We start from the raw sequence: 23,675 nt of genomic DNA on the forward strand, positions 1-23,675 counted from the left end.
CATTCAGGTTAGGTTTAGGATCCTCTATACCAGTGATCCCCAACCAGTGGCTCAGGAACAACATGTTACTCACCGACCCCTTGGATGTTGCTCCCAGTGGCCTCAAAGCAGGTGATTATTTTTGAATTCCAGGCTTGGAGGCAAGTTTTGGTTGGATAAAACCAGATGTACTGCTAATCAGAGTCTCCCGTAGGCTGCCAGTCAACATAGGGCCCATCAAATAGCCAATCACAGCCCTTATTTAGCACCCCCTGGAAATACTTTAATGCTTGTGTTGTTCCCCAACTCCCTTTATATTTAAATGTGGCTCAGGGGAAAAAAAGGTTGTGGACCCCTACTCTATACTGTCTCCCTGTGAATCAATTCCAGTTACATGGGGATCTTCACCCCTTTAAATACGGCATTTCTCTACTGTCACTGATACAAGTTGGATATTTGGCTGCTGTGACAATGCTTCATACACAATGACTTTGGTGCATATGAAACAATGGAGGAACACCACCAACAAAATGTTGTTGTCTTTGAATTTGTGTCCCAAAACTCTCTGTACTGTTTAATAAAGTAGAGGCTTTTATGGCCTGGAAAGTGATTAACTTATGATTGTGTTTCCTGTCTTTCCATTAAAATTATCAATTCTATTGTGCTTTATGGCTGAGATTCTGTCCCAGTGGCTGCACGGATCCTATCTGATCCCCATTGTAAGCAACAGTCCTGTCCTGCTTTATGGCAGCTGAGATTCTAGCTATCTGTATAACCTATCTGCACTTCATCTAATTATATAGGTGCAGCATCCCATAGTAACCTGCATAGGCATTCCCCTGTACTAAGCACAATGCAGTAGGAAAATGTTAGTCTTAAGGATGGACATGGTGGGTCATTTTTTGATGCCGCCTGTCTGTCACTAGGTTCTATAGACTCCTTGATACGGTGCTGGGACTGCTGTTCCCGTAGACCTGATGCAATTCAAATTCTGGATGAACCCAAAGATGGAAGAATCTCCAGTGTCAAAGTTTCAGACCATGAGATCCTGGCAGGGTCTGTATCATTATAGGATATTAGCCGACCCCAGTCTATGCCCTTAATGATTTTTTATTGTTTGCATTTATTTAGCAATTATATCCATGTCCCATAGTTCCCTCCTGTCTGTGTCACTGTATCACCCTGCAGTGGGAGGGACAGACTCATGTCCCATAGTTCCCTCCTGTCTGTGTCACCGTATCACCCTGCAGTGGGAGGGACAGACTCATGTCCCATAGTTCCCTCCTGTCTGTGTCACTGTATCACCCTGCAGTGGGAGGGACAGACTCATGTCCCATAATTCCCTCCTGTCTGTGTCACTGTATCACCCTGCAGTGGGAGGGACAGACTCATGTCCCATAGTTCCCTCCTGTCTGTGTCACTGTATCACCCTGCAGTGGGAGGGACAGACTCATGTCCCATAGTTCCCTCCTGTCTGTGTCACTGTATCACCCTGCAGTGGGAGGGACAGACTCATGTCCCATAGTTCCCTCCTGTCTGTGTCACTGTATCACCCTGCAGTGGGAGGGACAGACTCATGTCCCATAGTTCCCTCCTGTCTGTGTCACTGTATCACCCTGCAGTGGGAGGGACAGACTCATGTCCCATAGTTCCCTCCTGTCTGTGTCACTGTATCACCCTGCAGTGGGAGGGACAGACTCATGTCCCATAGTTCCCTCCTGTCTGTGGGATCAGATGAGATGGGTATTGAAAATTGTGTTCTATTGCAGGTCGGTAGATAGGAACCGGTGTCGTTTTGAGCTTTGCAAAGGAGAGATGTGCTCAGATTATATGGCAGTAAGTTCTAGCTAATGAGCACCAATAAGCCAGTCCTTTGGACAGGGGAAGACATTTGATGATTTAATGAGCTTGTGTGAATGTGTAAAAAAATATATACATAAGGATATTCCCAGACATATAATATATCAGTAAGAGCCAGTGCTACAATCTGATATTATACACTCTAAGCAGTCTTGTTACACTGTCTGAACAAAACAAAGGACAATGGTGTATTGTGTGACAGATAAATAAAGCAGACCAATTAGCAACCAATTTACGGGCAGAGAAGCGGTTTTGATGATTGTAAATATCTCTTCTAATTCTTTCATCCCTTTGTATCACAAAATCCTTACTTGCCCTAAGACAAACATTGAGATGGTTGTTATTCAAAGCTTCATGCGAGTCCTTTGCATTAACTTTTTTTTTTTTTATTCCCTATTAAATTGCATCAACTCGAGCCTAGTTGTGTAATGCTTTTTAAAGATTTGGAAAGTATGTATCAAATATTCAAACACAAACAAGAAATGGTTCACATATCCTTCTCTTGCCTGCAGGGCTCATTGCTTCTGAATCTTCCCGTCGTGCAGTCTCTCTGCTTCTATCCCACAGACTGCTGCCTGCTCACTGCAAGCAAAGGAGGGGTGCAGGTTTGGAGAGGGGCGTCATATGACGAGGAAAGGGGCAGCTGAAGCCTTTAATTAAAGGTGCCCTACAATTTCCTATTTTCTACACCATTCAATACATTTTCTTTGGAAGTACTACTTTTATTATTTTAACCCTTGATCTCTGAGTTGACAGTTGGGTCTCTAGGTTGAACGAACCTTCTTCTTGACAAAGATAAAACTTAAATATACACCATAAAATACAAATGACAAAACCAAAAACCATGTAGGAGTACCCCACTAACCCAGCGGATTAAATAATTACCCTCCTACATTAGCATGCTTATGTACAACTGAACCTTATACGGTACATCTATTATTGCACTCATACTAATGTACACACATCCTACAAATGCAAGCTTACTGGCTCCAGAACTCAGAAGATGTGGTGGTTTGTTGCCTCAGGGCAGCACATGGATAACTTGTATGGACTGACAAGCAGGGGAATGCCAAGACAGAAGGCACGGGCATGCATAGATCCAAGGCCATAGGGTGTCAGTCCTGTTCTTGCTTTTTAGCCGGGAAATCTGCCTGTTTCTGTGCAAAAGTCTGAGCCACAAGCAAGGGGAACACCAGGGAGGCATCGGCATAGATCTGTAAGGAGAAAGAGCGAAGTGAGAAAAGAGAATGCGATAGAATTGACACGGGTGGCAGTAAAAGAAGACTCCAGTTTGGGTCCTTAAACAAAATATATGGCCTATGTTTATTCAATTTAACAGAATATCATGTTAAAATGAGTACAAACATATGACCCACCTTACGTGTTTCATACCCTCTGGTACTTAATCGTAGGTGTTTGTGCCAGTATCCTATTAATCCCGAAATTTAAAAGCAGGGTTGTCCCACTCCATTCTTCTTAAAACAATGAGGTTATCAGTTTTCCTTTAGGTCATACTTTACCGGGGTACTAGTATTACTTCCTATAGCCTGTATAAACAATAATGGCTTCCACAAAGATTTCTTCTATAGTGTCACGTGGAGACCGACCAATCATATTATACTAAATAGGACATATTGCAAATAAACACGCAATGCAATTAATACGGTTAGTACAATAGTATACAATGCAGTCACAGTTAAAATCTCACACACTTTCTTTATAAAATCAATGTTACTCCCATATAGTTCGTATTTCCTCTCTGTTTATTCTATTAATTCCACCATTCTATATAGATATCAATATCCCTGCCGGAGCTGTGTCCCATAGGGTTTATATATATATAACATGTAACGTCAAACTCATGATTTAATCCCAAGGGCAAATGTGTTTGTAAATGAAAAATCCAGAATACCTCCCTCTTTGCCAAAAAGTCCTGACACACACACACTGACCTTGACAGGTTTCGCCTCCATACGAATTTTGCCCCACGATACAGCTTCATCCGGCCTCGCACCAGCATCTGAGCCATCAAACTCCTGAGCTGTATTTACAAAAACTGCATAATCTGCGCCGTTCCTCTGAAAAATAATAATAATAATTGTAGTTTCTGGCTAAATGGGGCTTCTCGGAGCAATCAGCCCAACTTGAGATGGATACATTTATTAATGGCCAGTCTAATATGCCCCCATTGGTACACAGCAGCTTGTTTATATACTGTAAACTATAGTAGTACTTATCTGTTATCTACTGTGTATCCTGTGCTTGAATGGCTGCCCCCATGGCTACACAGCAGCTTGTTTATATAAACTATAGTAGCACTTATCTGTTATCTACTGTGTATCCTGTGCTTGAATGGCTGCCCCCATGACTACACAGCAGCTTGTTTATATAAGCTATAGTGGTACTTATCTGTTATCTACTGTGTATCCTGTGCTTGAATGGCTGCCCCCATGGCTACACAGCAGCTTGTTTATATAAACTATAGTAGTACTTATCTGTTATCTACTGTGTATCCTGTGCTTGAATGGCTGCCCCCATGGCTACACAGCAGCTTGTTTATATAAACTATAGTAGTACTTATCTGTTATCTACTGTGTATCCTGTGCTTGAATGGCTGCCCCCATGGCTACACAGCAGCTTGTTTATATACTGTAAACTATAGTAGTACTTATCTGTTATCTACTGTGTATCCTGTGCTTGAATGGCTGCCCCTATGGCTACACAGCAGCTTATTTATATAAACTATAGTAGTACTTATCTGTTATCTACTGTGTATCCTGTGCTTGAATGGCTGCCCCTATGGCTACACAGCAGCTTATTTATATAAACTATAGTAGTACTTATCTGTTATCTACTGTGTATCTTGTGCTTGAATGGTTGCCCCCATGGCTACACAGCAGCTTGTTTGTATAAACCATAGTAGTACTTATCTGTTATCTACTGTGTATCCTGTGCTTGAATGGCTGCCCCCATGGCTACACAGCAGCTTGTTTATATAAACTATAGTAGTACTTATCTGTTATCTACTGTGTATCCTGTGCTTGAATGGCTGTCCCCATGGCTACACAGCAGCTTGTTTATATAAACTATAGTAGTACTTATCTGTTATCTACTGTGTATCCTGTGCTTGAATAGCTGCCCCCATGGCTGCACAGCAGCTTGTTTATATAAACTATAGTAGTACTTATCTGTTATCTACTGTGTATCCTGTGCTTGAATAGCTGCCCCCATGGCTACACATCAGCTTGCTTATATAAACTATAGTAGTACTTATCTGTTATCTACTGTGTATCCTGTTCTTGAACATTGTATTATTATATCTTAATACTATCTCTTAATACTACCTCACTGCTTGGAGTTGGGCTGCTGCTGTGTTTCTAGCATATATCCCCACCCTAAATTGTTCAATTCATTGCAATTCCATGGAATGATGGGACTGTCTTTTATATTTATGAGGTTGGCAGTGGATTCACAGGGCTTTTTGGAACGTCAGTCAATATATTCTGGGAACAAGTTGTGCAACCTCCATTAGCTCACGGAACTTTCCCACACTCACCATGAGGTTAGCATTGCAAATGTGGTGCTTGATAAGGCCGCCACCCAAAATAATCATTCCTGTCTTCTTCGCAAATATTACTTGGGAGTTTAACTTGCGAATATCTAATGAGACGGGGGGGGGGATAAAAATGAAAAATAGATTTTTTTTTTCTTTTTCAGAGTAACTCAAACTGTGATCATGTGAAATGCTCATACCCTCCACAATGTCCAGCTTGAGGCCAGGATTTTTGTATGAGTGAAAATACAACATGTCTCCGAGTGATCCATCCGTCAGAGCAGGGCTGAATACTGGGATGTTGTTCTGTCAGTCCAAAGACAAAATTGTATTACTTACAGTTAGAGGAATGGGCAAGCACAATGTCCTTATGTGAGTGAGTATGGCTGAATACTAGGGATGCACCGAATCCACTATTTTGGATTTGGCCAAACCCCCGAATCCTTTGCGAAAGATTCGCCCATAGCCGAAGCAAATCCTAATTTGCATATGCAAATTAGGGGTGGGAGAGGAAAACATTTTTTACTTCCTTGTTTTGTGACAAAAAGTCACACGATTTCTCTCCCCGCCCCCAATTTGTATATGCAAATTAGGATTTGGCTTCAGTTCAGCTGGAATCAAAACCTGCTGAAAAAGGCCAAATCCCGAATCGAATCCTTGGTTCATTGCATCCCTACTGAATACCTTATAGGCCCAGTAATACACAGAGTCTGGGTGATTGATCTCCTTTCCTAGACGTGCGATCATCTTGGAGGGAGTCCACTTGGTGCCCTGTGGAAGAAGAAGAAGAAATCAAGTTTAGCAGTAGGACAAGTTGGGTTTATGAGTTTACAGGAAATGTTTTTTTTTTCCCAAAATGCATCAGTTAATAGTGCTGCTCAGGCAGAAATCTGCACTGAAATCCGTTTTTCAAAAGAGAAAACAGATTTGTTTTATATTTAATTTTGAAATCTGACTTTTTGTCAATTTCCCAGGTGCCCCCAGTCATGTGACTTGTGCTGTGATAAACTTTACTACTGTACTGCAAGTTGGAGTGATATCACCCCCCTCCCTTTCCCCCCAGCAGCCTAACAACAGAACAATGGGAAGGTAACCAGATAGCAGCTCCCTAACACAAGATAACAGCTGCCTGGTAGATCTAACAACAGCACTCAATAGCAGGACCGCCATCAGAAATCACAGGGCCCCATACAACAAAATTTCCTGGGCCCCCTGGGCTGCGCCCACTGCAAGCCCCACATACAGGTCCGCCCTCCTCACCCCACAGGTCCGCCCCTAACCACACAGTAAAAAAACAAAAAAAATTATTGGTGGCTATGGTTCCCACATGTTAATAATAAAAAAAAAAAAAGATATTGGTGGTCAGGGCCCCCCCATAAAAAAAAAAACATTTTTGGCCAGGGCCCCCCCATTAAAAATTATTGGTGGCTAGGACCCCACATGAGAAAAAAAAAAATTGGTGGCCAGCCCCCCCCACATTATAAGAAAATCGGTGGCCAGGGCCCCATAAACGTCCATGCCTTCCCGAAGTCAGCAGTTCTCAGAGAGATGGGGGCCCGGCTAATCAAGTAAGTGTGGCGTGGCTGGGGCCCCACTTACCCTCGGGCTGCCCTGCTCAATAGTAAAATCCAGGTCCCACTGAGACACATTCAGTTACATTGAGTAGGAGAAACAACAGCCTGCCAGAAAGCAGTTCCATCCTAAAGTGCTGGCTCTTTCTGAAATTACATGACCAGGCAAAATGACCCGAGATGCACCTACACACCAATATTACAACTAAATACACTTGTTGACCCTGCAGTCTGTTTGCTGGGAGTAATAGACTGTGTATTACCTACTAATGCAGCTAGAGTTCGATTACAAACTCTCACATTCTATGCCACTGGATGGGAGAGAGTCTTCCCTCCCTAACATTCTGGAGATGCCTAGTAGATGGAGCTCTTCCCTTTATAAAGCTAACCTATGAAATAAGGAGAGTTCATGACAAGTCATGATGGTATCCATTTAAATGCAACTCGTGTAATAGTCTCCACTCACCTCTGTGTCTTGCTCCAACACCATCTGATCCAGTATTGGGGTGACCCAGTCCTCAAATAAACAGTAATTATTGTTGGGAACCAAGAGATTCCCGATCCTGCAAATAAGAAATGAGAGTCAATGTGAGACTCCGGAGTCATGGAACTAAACAGGCTTATTCGAGTGTTACTTACCGGTTAATTCCCCGAGGCCTCAGGTCTGCCCCCTTCAGGCTAAAGTCTCCCAGGTAAGTCGGTGCCAGACATTTAATCAGGTCCTCTTCAATACCCCCAGCTGTTGTGACTAAGATATCCACCTGTAGAGAGACAAAGATGTAACTGGTGCATTTAACTAGTCGTTGACATTAAACATTACACACTACCCTGTACAATCCAATGTTATTTTAGTAAGTTGAGATCAGCACAGCCATGCTGGCTTACAGGCACCCAGCTCATCACGGAGTTGTCTCCAACTATACCAAACGAGAGTATCTCCCCCTGATATGCCCACCTTGAGGTGGCTGTTATCTCCCCCATCCAATTGTGGGCCCTAGGACCAAAATATGGACGGATTGAGGACCACATCAATGAACTGTTGTGGTCCTCGATCCGATGGGATTTTTAAACCTGCCCTATCGACATCGGCCTGACTTTCGACCACACATCAAACAGGGAAGCCTGTCAGAGAGCCCCAAACACTGCCCAATAAGCTGCTGACTTAATCTGTCTTATATTGGCCAGTGTATGGGGAGCTTTACGCAACTCTGAAGGAGTTACAAACCCCAGTGGATAAAATAGGACAGATTATGCATACAACTGGTGCCTGGGTGCTTCACAGGAATAGTGGGGAAAAAGAGAGCCACTGTTAAACAAAACTCACACGGCATCTCATTTACGCTCAACTGAAAGACAGGTTGTATGATCTGATCCAAAATGTTTAGGTATAAAGGATAAGTAAAGCTTTAAAGTAAGTAAATGTAAAATCGATGAGGGGGCTATTCAAAGCACTTTTGTCATTTACATTCATTATTTATTTTCTTTTAATTCCAAGATATTAAGGGATACATGTACTGTTAATATGAATGGATTTTGTTACAACAGCGCCACCTGCTGGTCAGTTTCCCACCAGTCTGACCACCAAGTAGTCAAGGAAGTTGTCAGGAGAAAGAAAGAGGCTGCTCTGATGTTCTTCTGCTTAGGAAAGATGTGAGAAAGTTTTCTAATTTGTTTCCTAAGCAGAAGAACATCAGAGCAGCCTCTTTCTTTCTCCTGACAACTTCCTTGACTACTTGGTGGTCAGACTGGTGGGAAATAAAAAATAAAATTCATTCATATTAACAGCACATGTATCCCTTAAAGGGGTTGTTCACCTTCAAAACACTTTTTTCAATTTGGTAGTTTTTAGATTGTTCCCGAGAAATAATTACTTTTTTTCAATTACTTTCCATTATTTATTTTTTTACTATTTTTTTTCCATTATCTAAGTTTAAAGTTGAATGTCCCTGTCTCTGGTGAGTCTGACAGCTCAGTAATTCAGGTGCAGACTCTGAACTATTACAATTTTGCAACATTTAGTTGATCCATTTCTCAGCCGTATTTGTGGAATATCAGCAACTATTGTATCAAGTCTAACAGCTGCCTGTAATGAAACTCAGGGATTCTGCTCAGCAGGGACAAAGATAGGAAATGTATCAACTAGAACAATTTACAGGGTCGGTGACCCCTCTCCCAGGGCTGCTTCAGAAGGTGAAAAATTACACTTTACACTGAAATATTAGAAAAACGGTCACACATAGAAAATGGAAAGTAATTGGAAAAAGTCGTTATTTCTGGTGAACTATCTGAAAACAACTAGATGTCTAAAAGGTGAACAACTCCTTTAATATCTTGCAACCGGGAAGGCTATGTATCCAGACATTTTTCTTGCTTTCAACCCCCCTAAGTATCCAGCCAGTGAGAAGCCACCAAAAAACTGACAAATGAGATTAAGATGACATGGTTATTAATGCACAGAAATATGAGCCTGCTCAGCTTGTTGGATACAGTTTATAGCTCTAACATGATTAAAGGAAAACTAAACCCCAAAAGTGCAGGAAATTGCCGAAGGGAAGGAAGAGGACCCAAAGAATACAGAAGAGCCAGAAGATGGCGCCCCATGTGCTTACTTTGCACCTCTGCGTGAGTAATGGATTAGGGGCACATTCAGGGGTAATGACCTATGTGGGGAGTGAAATGTAGGGTAGTGGGTAGAGTTTTAATTATTAGGGGGCTTAGTTCTCCTTTAAGGAATGCATATGAATTGGAACAGAGTCTGGATGTGCACAAACCCTACAAGACTGAAAGTTCTCTTACCATTCTGTGCTCTACCAGGTACCGTATTGTTTCTCGTACTCCAGAGCTGATCAGGTTCGATGTGTACCCGAGAAAGATGGTGCAGCCTCCAGGAGATGCCAGCTTAGCCTCTATCTGCAGAGAGAGACGTTCCATATTAGTGATATTAGTTCATTTTCAGCCAAGGGCCCCCCTTTCTGAGTCACGGGCCCCAAAGTGAAAACCCTTCAAGTTTCGGCAGTAACATGTGACCTTTTCCTCAGAGCAGTATCCAATCAGGCATGTGTTTCAACAGATTAATTGCACCAAGACCAATCAAAGATGACTATGACCAACTGGATGCTATGCATTACTGGAGCGACTACCAAAACTGACAATTGGACCAGCCACAGAATCAGTAGTGCACAATATGAATACTTTACTTCCCACCCCCAAAAGTCTTTACAATCCCCACCTTCCCTTCCAGCTCTTTCTTCTTCCCAGCATCACACTCACCATGTTGTTGATCTCCTTGGCCGCTTGGCCAAAGTGTGTGGCCTGGAAGCCTGTGGTCAAGTAGCTCTGCAACAAAGCTTCATAGTTGATTCCACGATTAAAGTCATATCCTCTGACCTGAACAGAGCCCTCTGGCAGGGAGTCGCTGGGCATCAACACTGCCCCCTTGGCATCATTAGGAAGGCCCTCTGCCATTATGTTGTTGGAAACCTGGGAAAGAAATACAGAGGAGCTGGAGCATTAGAGGTCGTGTATCTAGAAAGAAAAGTGGAATGCAGTGGAAATGGGGGGTGCTAAGGGTTGGCCGACTCACACAAGGCAGTGCAAGATATAAAAGCATCAAACAACATTCCAATTAAGACTGACCAGCTCCCTTCCACTGCATCAGTGGAACCACTCTGTGGGCTTCTTCTCTTGGGGCCGATTTAACTGCCCAGAGGCGTTCCTGCCACAAAGGAGGCACTTAAAGGACAACTAAAGCCTAAATAAAGAAGTAGCTAGAAATGTTGTACATGATGCCGGTGGGATGGCACTCGTATCACTTCGTTTTCCAAAGTCACCAGAAGTTTCTCCAAACTCCAAAGATGCCCCAGTAGCTCCCCATCTTCTTTTCTGCTGATTCACTGCACATGCTCTGTGCTGCTGTCACTTACTGAGCTTAGGGAGCCACTCACAATATACAGTACACATAGAATAGAAATGTCACAATATAAGGCTGATTAGTAATTAATACAAATAATTACTACATGGCAGCACAGAAACCAGTGCAATTAGCATCAGAATTTAATAATCAGCAAACCTGTAGCATCAGCTTATATTACAGCCAGGGAAGCTCATTTTCTGCTGGATAATTAGTGACGAGCCCTAAGCTTAGCTTCTCAACAGCCAATCAGAGCCCACTGAGGATGTGAGTGTCACAGACACTTTCCAAGATGGTGACCCCCTGTGACAAGTTTGAAGTCCTGGATCATTGCTGCTATTGACAAGCTCAAACTTTAGCCTCGTGCAATAAGTTCACTATAGAAAATATGGCATTTTTAGCCACATTCATTATTAGGGTTTAGTTCCCCTCAAGCAAGGCTGGCAGATATGCCTCATTTTAACTGTGGCAGTCAGGGACACTAGAGAGATGCACAGGTCGACTGGAAAACAAAATGACCCCAGAGGCAGGCATGGGCCATATATACTGCCAGACCAAATACTCCCTGAGCTCTCCATGCCATCCCAGACACATTAGTGACGTTGCTACAATTACTTATATACTCGCGCTCATCCCACCCCCATTGATGATGTCAGAGAGGAGGCAGGTGGGATGCTGGAATGTAAATCTATATGACGTGCCAGGTGGGGCCTGTTTGAGTTAGGGCAGAGACACACGTGGAGATTTGGGGAGATTAGAGGACAATTGGCTCTTCCTCGGGTGACTAATCTCCTGAACTGCCTTCCCACCGGCTAGAATATAAATCTCTGGCGGGATGGTACTCGGATCATTTTGTTTTTCCGAGTCAGCCAAAGTTGCCTGACCAGGAAACTTTGGGCGACTGCGGAAAACGAAGAGCTCCGAGTGCCATCCTGACGGCAATTTAGATTCTAGCCGGTGGGAAGGCAGTTCAGGAGATTAGTCACCCGAGGAAGAGCCAATTTGTAGACTAATCTCCACGTGTGTCTCTGCCCTGAAGTGCCAGAATGACCTGGATCACCCTTGAGTGCCAGTGAATGCACTTAGGCCTAAGCAGTGGATTTACTCCAAAACTAGCTATGCAAAAGGTGGGGGGGAGGGGTTGGGTTCATCACTCAAACAACTAAATAAATAAATTCAGGGACAGCTCTGATGATGCTTAAAGGATAAGTAAACAATTAAAACAAGTGAATGTAAAATTGATGATTGCGCTATTCAGAGAAATTTTGCAATGTAGATGCATTATTTATTTTCTTTCTATTCCAAGATATTAAGGGATACATGTGCTGTTAATATGAATGAATTTTGTTACAACAGCGCCACCTGCTGGTCAGTTTCCCACCAGTCTGACCACCAAGTAGTCAAGGAAGTTGTCAGGAGAAAGAAAGAGGCTGCTCTGATGTTCTTCTGCTTAGGAAAAGAATTAGAAAACTTAGTGCATTTTTCTCTTTTATAGGTGCACTGGCCCAGGGTGTCATGTACGTACACGAGATTACTTGGGGGTACCAAACTTTTGCCACCCCCAAGTAAAAATGACTTTCCTTCTCCTTTAAATCTGTACCAGCCCTGCCATAAGTTAGTTTGTTTTTTCTGTATTTTACCTGCTTTTCATAAAACTTAAATATAAAGCACTGCGTATCTTGACAGCGCTATATAAATAAATGATGATGATGAGATATATATATATATAATACACAAAAGCCATGAATATCTTGTAAATTATATCCTTATAAACGGTGAGTAGTGATGTCATCAGTTATAAACGGTGAGTAGTGATGTAATTTCTGTCACATGACTCACTAAAATTTGTGTATTATAATTAATAAAGTACCCCCAGTTGTAAAATATGAGGATATTATAAGTTACCTCGGAGTTCCATGACCTGTATAAAAACACTCGGCCTTCGGCCTCGTGTTTTTATATGGTCATGAAACTCCTCGGTAACTTATAATATCCTTATATTTTACAAGAGGGGGTACTTTATTCACTATATATATAGTGCCGTTGGCGTCCGCACACGCTATACTTCGATATTCAACTTCGGTATTCAATTTCCGGGTGCTGTGTCAGTGTTGTATCATAGAAGAAAGGCTGTAGCGGCACGCACTCCGGTTCAATAAAATTCAACTATTTATCTTATACATAATACATAATAAAAGCATCAACGTTTCGGTCCATGGTCTGGGACCTTTGTCAAGATGATATACATACAATAAAATGCAGCTCATCCCTTTTTATTTTAGTATGGGGAGGTGGCTCTCTCCTTAATGCTTGCTCTCCGAACCCCATTTAACGGTGTCTTTGGAAGAGATCATGCTAAATAAAGAGAAAAGCAGGTATGGTCTTTCTCCCACCAAAGATAACACTTTTTTTCCCACTTGGGTAGGACTGACGCATGGACACTGCCTTGATGGGGCGCGTCAGCTTATGCATATTTTGTACAAACTTTGTAACTAAAAGTGTCTTTTTTTACTAGTTACAGTTCAGCTGTGCAAAAATAGGTTTCCCTAGGGGTATATGTCGGAGTGCTGGGGTTAAACTTTGTGTAATATTTATATATATATATATATATAGACATTTAGTTCGAGAACAAATATGTAACAGTAAATTACACTCAAAGACAAATGAAACCCTTTCCTTTTTTCCCCCTTTTCCCCCCCTTAATTCTCCAATGATCCTACCCTTTATACATAATGAGATTATAAAACCAATAAAAACATGCATTGACTGCATTTTATAGGCAAATAACTGCGCACAATATAAGGTTTATTGCCATCACATTTCATGTCCAGCCCCTGGGGACATAGAAGCCATTGACAGAGCAGGTCATTAACACATACCAGTCATTTCATAGAGACAAAACCCCATCCATTTAACACACACACAGTACAGCATTCTTCTCTGTTACGGAGCAGCAGCACAGTGGGTGTGAGGACACATACGCATGCAGAACCCCTATAGATGGATTAGCCCTGTACATACACACAAGTGATGGCACCCGCATGGGCACAGACAATTTTGCACAAATAAATGTAGTTATAACACTCCTACCTGTGGTCGCAACTCTTATAAATCAACCCATAACATCAATATGGCGCACGCAGCCTATAAGAAATTAAAGAGGATGTAAAGCCTTTCTGTAGTAGTGGTGATGAATGGATGGTGTGGGATTATATTAGAATGTAAGCTCAAGGGGGCAAGGACCTTCCTTCCTACTGTATCTTTAATACTTAGCTCTTTTTCTTTAGTGCAAGTGTACTTTGTATTTATTTGTATTGAATATTGTAATGACCCCTGTTTGTTCTATTAATTTATTGGTCTAGCACTATATATAAATAAAAAAAAAATAGATTCATAAAATGTTAACCTGGTGGCTAGTTAAAGCTACAATTGCATATTGAAGTTAAAAATCTAGAACTTTAAAGATGTATCCTGAAGTATAAACTGCAGCTTGGTTGCTACGGTTTTCTGTGACAGGCTGGTTGTCAGAGTGACAGGCTGGTTGCTATGGTTGGAGTGACAGGCTGGTTGCTATGGTTGGAGTGACAGGCTGGTTGCCAGGGATGGAGTGACAGGCTGGTTGCCAGGGATGGAGTGACAGGCTGGTTGCCAGGGTTGGAGTGACAGGCTGGTTGCCAGGGTTGGAGTGACAGGCTGGTTGCCAGAGTGACAGCCTGGTTGCTAGAGTGACACGCTGGTTGGTAGAGTGACAGGCTGGTTGCTAGAGTGACAGGCTGGTTGCTAGAGTGACAGGCTGGTTGCTAGAGTGACAGGCTGGTTGCTAGAGTGACAGGCTGGTTGCTAGAGTGACAGGCTGGTTGCTAGAGTGACAGCCTGGTTGCTAGAGTGACACGCTGGTTGCTAGAGTGACAGGCTGGTTGCTAGAGTGACAGGCTGGTTGCTAGAGTGACAGGCTGGTTGCTAGAGTGACAGGCTGGTTGCTAGAGTGACAGGCTGGTTGCTAGAGTGACAGGCTGGTTGCTAGAGTGACAGGCTGGATGCTAGGGTTGGAGTGACAGGCTGGTTGCTAGGGTTGGAGTGACAGGCTGGTTGCTAGGGTTGGAGTGACAGGCTGGATGCTAGGGTTGGAGTGACAGGCTGGGTGCTAGGGTTGGAGTGACAGGCTGGGTGCTAGGGTTTGAGTGACAGGCTGGGTGCTAGGGTTTGAGTGACAGGCTGGGTGCTAGGGTTTGAGTGACAGGCTGGGTGCTAGGGTTTGAGTGACAGGCTGGGTGCTAGGGTTTGAGTGACAGGCTGGGTGCTAGGGTTTGAGTGACAGACTGGTTGCTAGGGTTTGAGTGACAGGCTGTTGCTAGGGTTTGAGTGACAGGCTGTTGCTAGGGTTTGAGTGACAGGCTGGGTGCTAGGGTTTGAGTGACAGGCTGGTTGCTAGGGTTGGAGTGACAGGCTGGTTGCTAGGGTTGGAGTGACAGGCTGGGTGCTAGGGTTGGAGTGACAGGCTGGTTGCTAGGGTTTGAGTGACAGGCTGGTTGCTAGGGTTGGAGTGACAGGCTGGGTGCTAGGGTTTGAGTGACAGGCTGGTTGCTAGGTTTGAGTGACAGGCTGGTTGCTAGGTTTGAGTGACAGGCTGGTTGCTAGGTTTGAGTGACAGGCTGGTTGCTAGGTTTGAGTGACAGGCTGGTTGCTAGGTTTGAGTGACAGGCTGGTTGCTAGGTTTGAGTGACAGGCTGGGTGCTAGGGTTTGAGTGACAGGCTGGTTGCTAGGTTTGAGTGACAGGCTGGGTGCTAGGGTTGGAGTGACAGGCTGGTTGCTAGGGTTGGAGTGACAGGCTGGTTGCTAGGGTTGGAGTGACAGGCTGGTTGCTAGGGTTGGAGTGACAGGCTGGTTGCTAGGGTTGGAGTGACAGGCTGGTTGCTAGGGTTGGAGTGAAAGGGGGTAAGATGAACAGTAGAGGGTAGAACACAAAGACAGACAGTGAGACAATAAGAAGAAACCCCAGACTTATGGGAGTCACATATTTGTGGCTGGTGAGGGGGAGCATTAATGATCACAACAACTAGGGGGTCACGTGTCCAACACTAATGATAAATAATCTAATAACTGATACACAAACACCTGATAATACCCTAATGTCTCTAGTATAATAGCAGTGTAGTATAACAGACACACAGGGAAATACACAAGTGTCTCTAGTATAACAGACACACAGGGAAATACAAAGAGGCGCGGCCCTATAATTTATACACAAGGCGCTTCCCCCACGTGACTCTGTACAACAGGGGCCCCACCAGTCCAGTCACAACTCCCCATTTACCTCCATCTCCTCTGCTCGCAGCTCACATGGCACAGTCAGACCGGTACGGAAGCCTACCCGGGACAATACGCTTCCCACAGCACTTAGCCACGCCCCCTGAGCCCTTCCTGCTTCTCTGTTGCCTCAAATCACTTTCAAGGGGGCGTTTCCCTCGTTTGTTTGGTTTTTTTTCTCCTCCTCCTTGTGGTGCAGTTTATCTCCTCTCGAGTTGGAGCTGTTTCTGTACCGACCAACTCCTGTTTCTGGTGTTTTCACTGGTCTTTTATCAACCTTCTGGTATTCTGTTGCCATGGAAACCCCAAAATGCCGGATGGCTAAGCGTTATGTCTCTCTCCCAGCTCCACCCACGTGACACTGCCACCCTGCCTCTACCTCACAACTACCCCTCATATTTACTGAAGCTTTAGGGGCCCCTGTGCTGCTTCATTACTGCTCTCACTGTGTCTCCCAGGGCCACAATCTCTTCCCAATTGTACCACAGAAACCCAGTGCCCCTTCAGTCATACCCTGAAGTACTACAGACTCTTTATACTGGAGCAGCCCCGCCCTCCCAGCTACAGTCAGCTGATCCCACTGGTGGCCAATAAAAGGGCAAACAAGTTTGGGAGTTTTACTTTGAAAGCAGCAAGTAAGTTGCAGGTAAAACTTAGTCCCTTTGTAAAATGTATAATGAAGCAATAGAATTCTTAATGAATCAGATGAAAATTGAGTGTAGGACTGGCCAGATATGGGATGACTTTGATGTAGTTGTTCAGCTTAAATATATTGCAATATATGGACAAACAATCCCTGTTTTGTTTAAAGGGTAAGGCATTTTTCAGTAGCAGTAGCACAAAATGTCTCTGTCTTAAATATATTGATAATGGGTTGAGTGCAGAGGACTCTTGTATTTGACTATAAGTACTACAACTAGTTAGTGACCCATCATCACATTGTATTCATGGCACATGGGAACTTCCTGTTCCTCAACACTTACACAGGAAATCCAACTCCTTATTCCACTAACCCCACCCCTGAGCTCCTTATTGTCCCTGTAACTCCTTATTCCACTAACCCCACCCCTGAGCCCCTTATTGTCCCTGTAACTCCTTATTCCACTAACCCCTCCCCTGAGCCCCTTATTGTCCCTGTAACTCCTTATTCCACTAACCCCACCCCTGAGCCCCTTATTGTCCCTGTAACTCCTTATTCCACTAACCCCTCCCCTGAGCTCCTTATTGTCCCTGTAACTCCTTATTCCACTAACCCCTCCCCTGAGCCCCTTATTGTCCCTGTAACTCCTTATTCCACTAACCCCTCCCCTGAGCACCTTATTGTCCCTGTAACTCCTTATTCCACTAACCCCTCCCCTGAGCCCATTATTGTCCCTGTAACTCCTTATTCCACTAACCCCTCCCCTGAGCACCTTATTGTCCCTGTAACTCCTTATTCCACTAACCCCTCCCCTGAGCCCCTTATTGTCCCTGTAACTCCTTATTCCACTAACCCCACCCCTGAGCTCCTTATTGTCCCTGTAACTCCTTATTCCACTAACCCTTCCCCTGAGCCCCTTATTGTCCCTGTAACTCCTTATTCCACTAACCCCTCCCCTGAGCCCCTTATTGTCCCTGTAACTCCTTATTCCACTAACCCCTCCCCTGAGCCCCTTATTGTCCCTGTAACTCCTTATTCCACTAACCCCACCCCTGAGCCCCTTATTGTCCCTGTAACTCCTTATTCCACTAACCCCACCCCTGAGCCCCTTATTGTCCCTGTAACTCCTTATTCCACTAACCCCTCCCCTGAGCTCCTTATTGTCCCTGTAACCCCTTATTCCGCTAACCCCTCCCCTGAGCCCCTTATTGTCCCTGTAACTCCTTATTCCACTAACCCCACCCCTGAGCCCCTTATTGTCCCTGTAACTCCTTATTCCACTAACCCCACCCCTGAGCCCCTTATTGTCCCTGTAACCCCTTATTCCACTAACCCCTCCCCTGAGCCCCTTATTTTCCCTGTAACCCCTTATTCCGCTAACCCCTCCCATGAGCCCCTTATTTTCCCTGTAACTCCTTATTCCACTAACCCGACCCCTGAGCCCCTTATTGTCCCTGTAACTCCTTATTCCACTAACCCCTCCCCTGAGCCCCTTATTGTCCCTGTAACTCCTTATTCCACTAACCCCACCCCTGAGCCCCTTATTGTCCCTGTAACTCCTTATTCCACTAACCCCTCCCCTGAGCTCCTTATTGTCCCTGTAACCCCTTATTCCGCTAACCCCTCCCCTGAGCCCCTTATTGTCCCTGTAACTCCTTATTCCACTAACCCCACCCCTGAGCCCCTTATTGTCCCTGTAACTCCTTATTCCACTAACCCCACCCCTGAGCCCCTTATTGTCCCTGTAACCCCTTATTCCACTAACCCCTCCCCTGAGCCCCTTATTTTCCCTGTAACCCCTTATTCCGCTAACCCCTCCCATGAGCCCCTTATTTTCCCTGTAACTCCTTATTCCACTAACCCGACCCCTGAGCCCCTTATTGTCCCTGTAACTCCTTATTCCACTAACCCCTCCCCTGAGCCCCTTATTGTCCCTGTAACTCCTTATTCCACTAACCCCACCCTGAGCCCCTTATTGTCCCTGTAACTCCTTATTCCACTAACCCCTCCCTGAGCCCCTTATTGTCCCTGTAGCTCCTTATTCCACTAACCCCACCCCTGAGCTCCTTATTGTCCCTGTAACCCCTTATTCCGCTAACCCCTCCCATGAGCCCCTTATTGTCCCTGTAACTCCTTATTCCACTAACCCCTCCCCTGAGCCCCTTATTGTCCCTGTAACTCCTTATTCCACTAACCCCACCCCTGAGCCCCTTATTGTCCCTGTAACTCCTTATTCCACTAACCCCACCCCTGAGCCCCTTATTGTCCCTGTAACCCCTTATTCCACTAACCCCTCCCCTGAGCCCCTTATTTTCCCTGTAACCCCTTATTCCGCTAACCCCTCCCATGAGCCCCTTATTTTCCCTGTAACTCCTTATTCCACTAACCCGACCCCTGAGCCCCTTATTGTCCCTGTAACTCCTTATTCCACTAACCCCACCCCTGAGCCCCTTATTGTCCCTGTAACCCCTTATTCCACTAACCCCTCCCCTGAGCCCCTTATTTTCCCTGTAACCCCTTATTCCGCTAACCCCTCCCATGAGCCCCTTATTTTCCCTGTAACTCCTTATTCCACTAACCCCACCCCTGAGCCCCTTATTGTCCCTGTAACTCCTTATTCCACTAACCCCCACCCCTGAGCCCCTTATTGTCCCTGTAACTCCTTATTCCACTAACCCGACCCCTGAGCCCCTTATTGTCCCTGTAACTCCTTATTCCACTAACCCCACCCCTGAGCCCCTTATTGTCCCTGTAACTCCTTATTCCACTAACCCCTCCCCTGAGCCCCTTATTGTCCCTGTAACTCCTTATTCCACTAACCCCACCCCTGAGCCCCTTATTGTCCCTGTAACTCCTTATTCCACTAACCCCTCCCCTGAGCCCCTTATTGTCCCTGTAACTCCTTATTCCACTAACCCCACCCCTGAGCCCCTTATTGTCCCTGTAACTCCTTATTCCACTAACCCCTCCCCTGAGCTCCTTATTGTCCCTGTAACTCCTTATTCCACTAACCCCTCCCCTGAGCCCCTTATTGTCCCTGTAACTCCTTATTCCACTAACCCCTCCCCTGAGCACCTTATTGTCCCTGTAACTCCTTATTCCACTAACCCCTCCCCTGAGCCCATTATTGTCCCTGTAACTCCTTATTCCACTAACCCCTCCCCTGAGCACCTTATTGTCCCTGTAACTCCTTATTCCACTAACCCCTCCCCTGAGCCCCTTATTGTCCCTGTAACTCCTTATTCCACTAACCCCACCCCTGAGCTCCTTATTGTCCCTGTAACTCCTTATTCCACTAACCCTTCCCCTGAGCCCCTTATTGTCCCTGTAACTCCTTATTCCACTAACCCCTCCCCTGAGCCCCTTATTGTCCCTGTAACTCCTTATTCCACTAACCCCTCCCCTGAGCCCCTTATTGTCCCTGTAACTCCTTATTCCACTAACCCCACCCCTGAGCCCCTTATTGTCCCTGTAACTCCTTATTCCACTAACCCCACCCCTGAGCCCCTTATTGTCCCTGTAACTCCTTATTCCACTAACCCCTCCCCTGAGCTCCTTATTGTCCCTGTAACCCCTTATTCCGCTAACCCCTCCCCTGAGCCCCTTATTGTCCCTGTAACTCCTTATTCCACTAACCCCACCCCTGAGCCCCTTATTGTCCCTGTAACTCCTTATTCCACTAACCCCACCCCTGAGCCCCTTATTGTCCCTGTAACCCCTTATTCCACTAACCCCTCCCCTGAGCCCCTTATTTTCCCTGTAACCCCTTATTCCGCTAACCCCTCCCATGAGCCCCTTATTTTCCCTGTAACTCCTTATTCCACTAACCCGACCCCTGAGCCCCTTATTGTCCCTGTAACTCCTTATTCCACTAACCCCTCCCTGAGCCCCTTATTGTCCCTGTAACTCCTTATTCCACTAACCCCACCCCTGAGCCCCTTATTGTCCCTGTAACTCCTTATTCCACTAACCCCTCCCCTGAGCTCCTTATTGTCCCTGTAACCCCTTATTCCGCTAACCCCTCCCCTGAGCCCCTTATTGTCCCTGTAACTCCTTATTCCACTAACCCCACCCCTGAGCCCCTTATTGTCCCTGTAACTCCTTATTCCACTAACCCCACCCCTGAGCCCCTTATTGTCCCTGTAACCCCTTATTCCACTAACCCCTCCCCTGAGCCCCTTATTTTCCCTGTAACCCCTTATTCCGCTAACCCCTCCCATGAGCCCCTTATTTTCCCTGTAACTCCTTATTCCACTAACCCGACCCCTGAGCCCCTTATTGTCCCTGTAACTCCTTATTCCACTAACCCCTCCCCTGAGCCCCTTATTGTCCCTGTAACTCCTTATTCCACTAACCCCACCCCTGAGCCCCTTATTGTCCCTGTAACTCCTTATTCCACTAACCCCTCCCTGAGCCCCTTATTGTCCCTGTAGCTCCTTATTCCACTAACCCCACCCCTGAGCTCCTTATTGTCCCTGTAACCCCTTATTCCGCTAACCCCTCCCATGAGCCCCTTATTGTCCCTGTAACTCCTTATTCCACTAACCCCTCCCCTGAGCCCCTTATTGTCCCTGTAACTCCTTATTCCACTAACCCCACCCCTGAGCCCCTTATTGTCCCTGTAACTCCTTATTCCACTAACCCCACCCCTGAGCCCCTTATTGTCCCTGTAACCCCTTATTCCACTAACCCCTCCCCTGAGCCCCTTATTTTCCCTGTAACCCCTTATTCCGCTAACCCCTCCCATGAGCCCCTTATTTTCCCTGTAACTCCTTATTCCACTAACCCGACCCCTGAGCCCCTTATTGTCCCTGTAACTCCTTATTCCACTAACCCCACCCCTGAGCCCCTTATTGTCCCTGTAACCCCTTATTCCACTAACCCCTCCCCTGAGCCCCTTATTTTCCCTGTAACCCCTTATTCCGCTAACCCCTCCCATGAGCCCCTTATTTTCCCTGTAACTCCTTATTCCACTAACCCCACCCCTGAGCCCCTTATTGTCCCTGTAACTCCTTATTCCACTAACCCCCACCCCTGAGCCCCTTATTGTCCCTGTAACTCCTTATTCCACTAACCCGACCCCTGAGCCCCTTATTGTCCCTGTAACTCCTTATTCCACTAACCCCACCCCTGAGCCCCTTATTGTCCCTGTAACTCCTTATTCCACTAACCCCTCCCCTGAGCCCCTTATTGTCCCTGTAACTCCTTATTCCACTAACCCCACCCCTGAGCCCCTTATTGTCCCTGTAACTCCTTATTCCACTAACCCCTCCCCTGAGCCCCTTATTGTCCCTGTAACTCCTTATTCCACTAACCCCACCCCTGAGCCCCTTATTATCCCTGTAACTCCTTATTCCACTAACCCCTCCCCTGAGTCCCTTATTGTCCCTGTAACTCCTTATTCCACTAACCCCTCCCCTGAGCCCCTTATTGTCCCTGTAACTCCTTATTCCACTAACCCCTCCCCTGAGTCCCTTATTGTCCCTGTAACTCCTTATTCCACTAACCCCTCCCCTGAGCCCCTTATTGTCCCTGTAACATCTTATTTGATCACCAGACAGTGGTTTATGTACCTGGGTGGGATAGTCATGTTCTTGCCCCCCATGGGGCTCCACCTGGAGATCCTCAGTGTAGTGCAGAAGAGATAAAATCACTGCTGTTCCTTGTTATCTATTTATCAGCTTTGCAAATAAAGACATTTCTAGGTGTCCCTTACTGTCCTTATGTAATGTGACATGTAGTTTGCCCACACACACGCACACACACACACACACATATATATATATAATATTCAGTATTTCTTTAAAAAAAAGCCCCGCATAATGCAATCATGGACACAAACCTCTGTCTTCCAAACTTCCATTCTGCTTGCTGAGCTGAGTTTCTGTCCGACTGTCATTTCAGTGTCAACTTGAGAAGCCTGCCCCACCTCCCCTGCGCCTCCCTCTCTTGTCACAGATAATATTGCCCCACCTCTGCCCCAGGCTCTGAGCCTCACAGTGTTGTACAGAGAAGTCTCCCCGCCTGCAGACAAGCACATGGGCCATATTGGCTGTTACATTGGCTAATGTGGCTAATCAGCAGAGATGGATGAGAACAGGGAAGCTACTGAGTTCAGTACAGGGAATGATAATGACTTCTTAGGTTTGTTGTGCCCATGGGGCCCACTTACATACTTGGGGCCCAACTGCATCTCATGTGAATGTGCAAGGGACATAGTGTTGTGAATGGGAACTTCCCCCTTGCTGACTCCTATTCACTTCAGTGGTCTGAGCTGCTGTTGCCGTCAGTTCTTTCTCAATTGAATTCTCAGCAGGGGCTGAATTGTGCCCAACTGCCTATTGCTGAAATATAATCCTGGGAAAGACAAGATGACGATTCTATAGAACTAGGAACTAGGGATGTCGCGGACTGTTCGCGTCCGCCGAATGTTCGTGAACGTCGCGCGACGTTCGCCAATTTGGGTTCGCCTTAGCTGGCGCTTATTTTTGACCTCTCACCCCAGAGCAGCAGATACATGGCAGCCAATCAGGAAGCTCTCCCTCCTAGACCACCCCCACACCCCCTGGACCACTCCCCTTCCATATATAAACTGAAGCCCTGCAGCGTTTTTTCATTCTGCCTGTGTGTGCTTGGAAGAGCTAGTGTAGGGAGAGAGCTGTTAGTGATTTGAGGGACAGTTGATAGTAAGTTTGCTGGCTAGTGATCTACTTGATACTGCTCTGTATTGTAGGGACAGAACTCTGCAGGGATTTGAGGGACATTTTAGGTTAGGTAGCTTTGCTGACTAGTAATCTACCTTCTACTGCAGTGCTCTGTATGTAGCTGCTGTGGGCAGCTGTCCTGCTGCTGAT

At 45.6% G+C, this 23,675-nt stretch overlaps 1 protein-coding gene across 3 annotated transcripts; it reads right to left on the bottom strand.

Annotated features, from left to right (window-relative positions):
• Positions 1–1,865: 1,865 nt before the first annotated feature.
• Positions 1,866–22,680, bottom strand: dhps.S (deoxyhypusine synthase S homeolog). Of its 3 annotated transcripts, XM_041587591.1 has the most exons (11): positions 16,189–16,654; positions 13,964–14,017; positions 10,234–10,443; positions 9,760–9,873; positions 7,603–7,724; positions 7,430–7,526; positions 6,077–6,163; positions 5,593–5,698; positions 5,396–5,499; positions 3,792–3,917; positions 1,866–3,053 (listed from the first exon to the last, which is right to left on the bottom strand). In XM_041587591.1, the coding sequence occupies exons 3-11, from the start codon at positions 10,426–10,428 to the stop codon at positions 2,955–2,957; spliced, it is 1,050 nt and encodes a 349-aa protein (XP_041443525.1). In that variant the 5' UTR covers positions 10,429–10,443; positions 13,964–14,017; positions 16,189–16,654; the 3' UTR covers positions 1,866–2,954.
• Between the last annotated feature and the right edge of the window lie 995 nt (positions 22,681–23,675).

The sequence above is a fragment of the Xenopus laevis genome, chromosome 3S (genome assembly GCF_017654675.1).
Source record: "Xenopus laevis strain J_2021 chromosome 3S, Xenopus_laevis_v10.1, whole genome shotgun sequence".
In the NCBI taxonomy this organism is placed as follows: Eukaryota; Metazoa; Chordata; class Amphibia; order Anura; family Pipidae; genus Xenopus; species Xenopus laevis.

Coding starts and splice junctions, on each gene's coding strand:
- dhps.S (XM_041587590.1), bottom strand. Junction 7,725..9,759: donor ACCTGGTAGAGCACAGAATG/GTAAGAGAACTT, acceptor GTCTCTCTACAG/GTGGATATCTTAGTCACAAC. Junction 3,918..5,395: donor TTTGCAATGCTAACCTCATG/GTGAGTGTGGGA, acceptor ATTATTTTTCAG/AGGAACGGCGCAGATTATGC.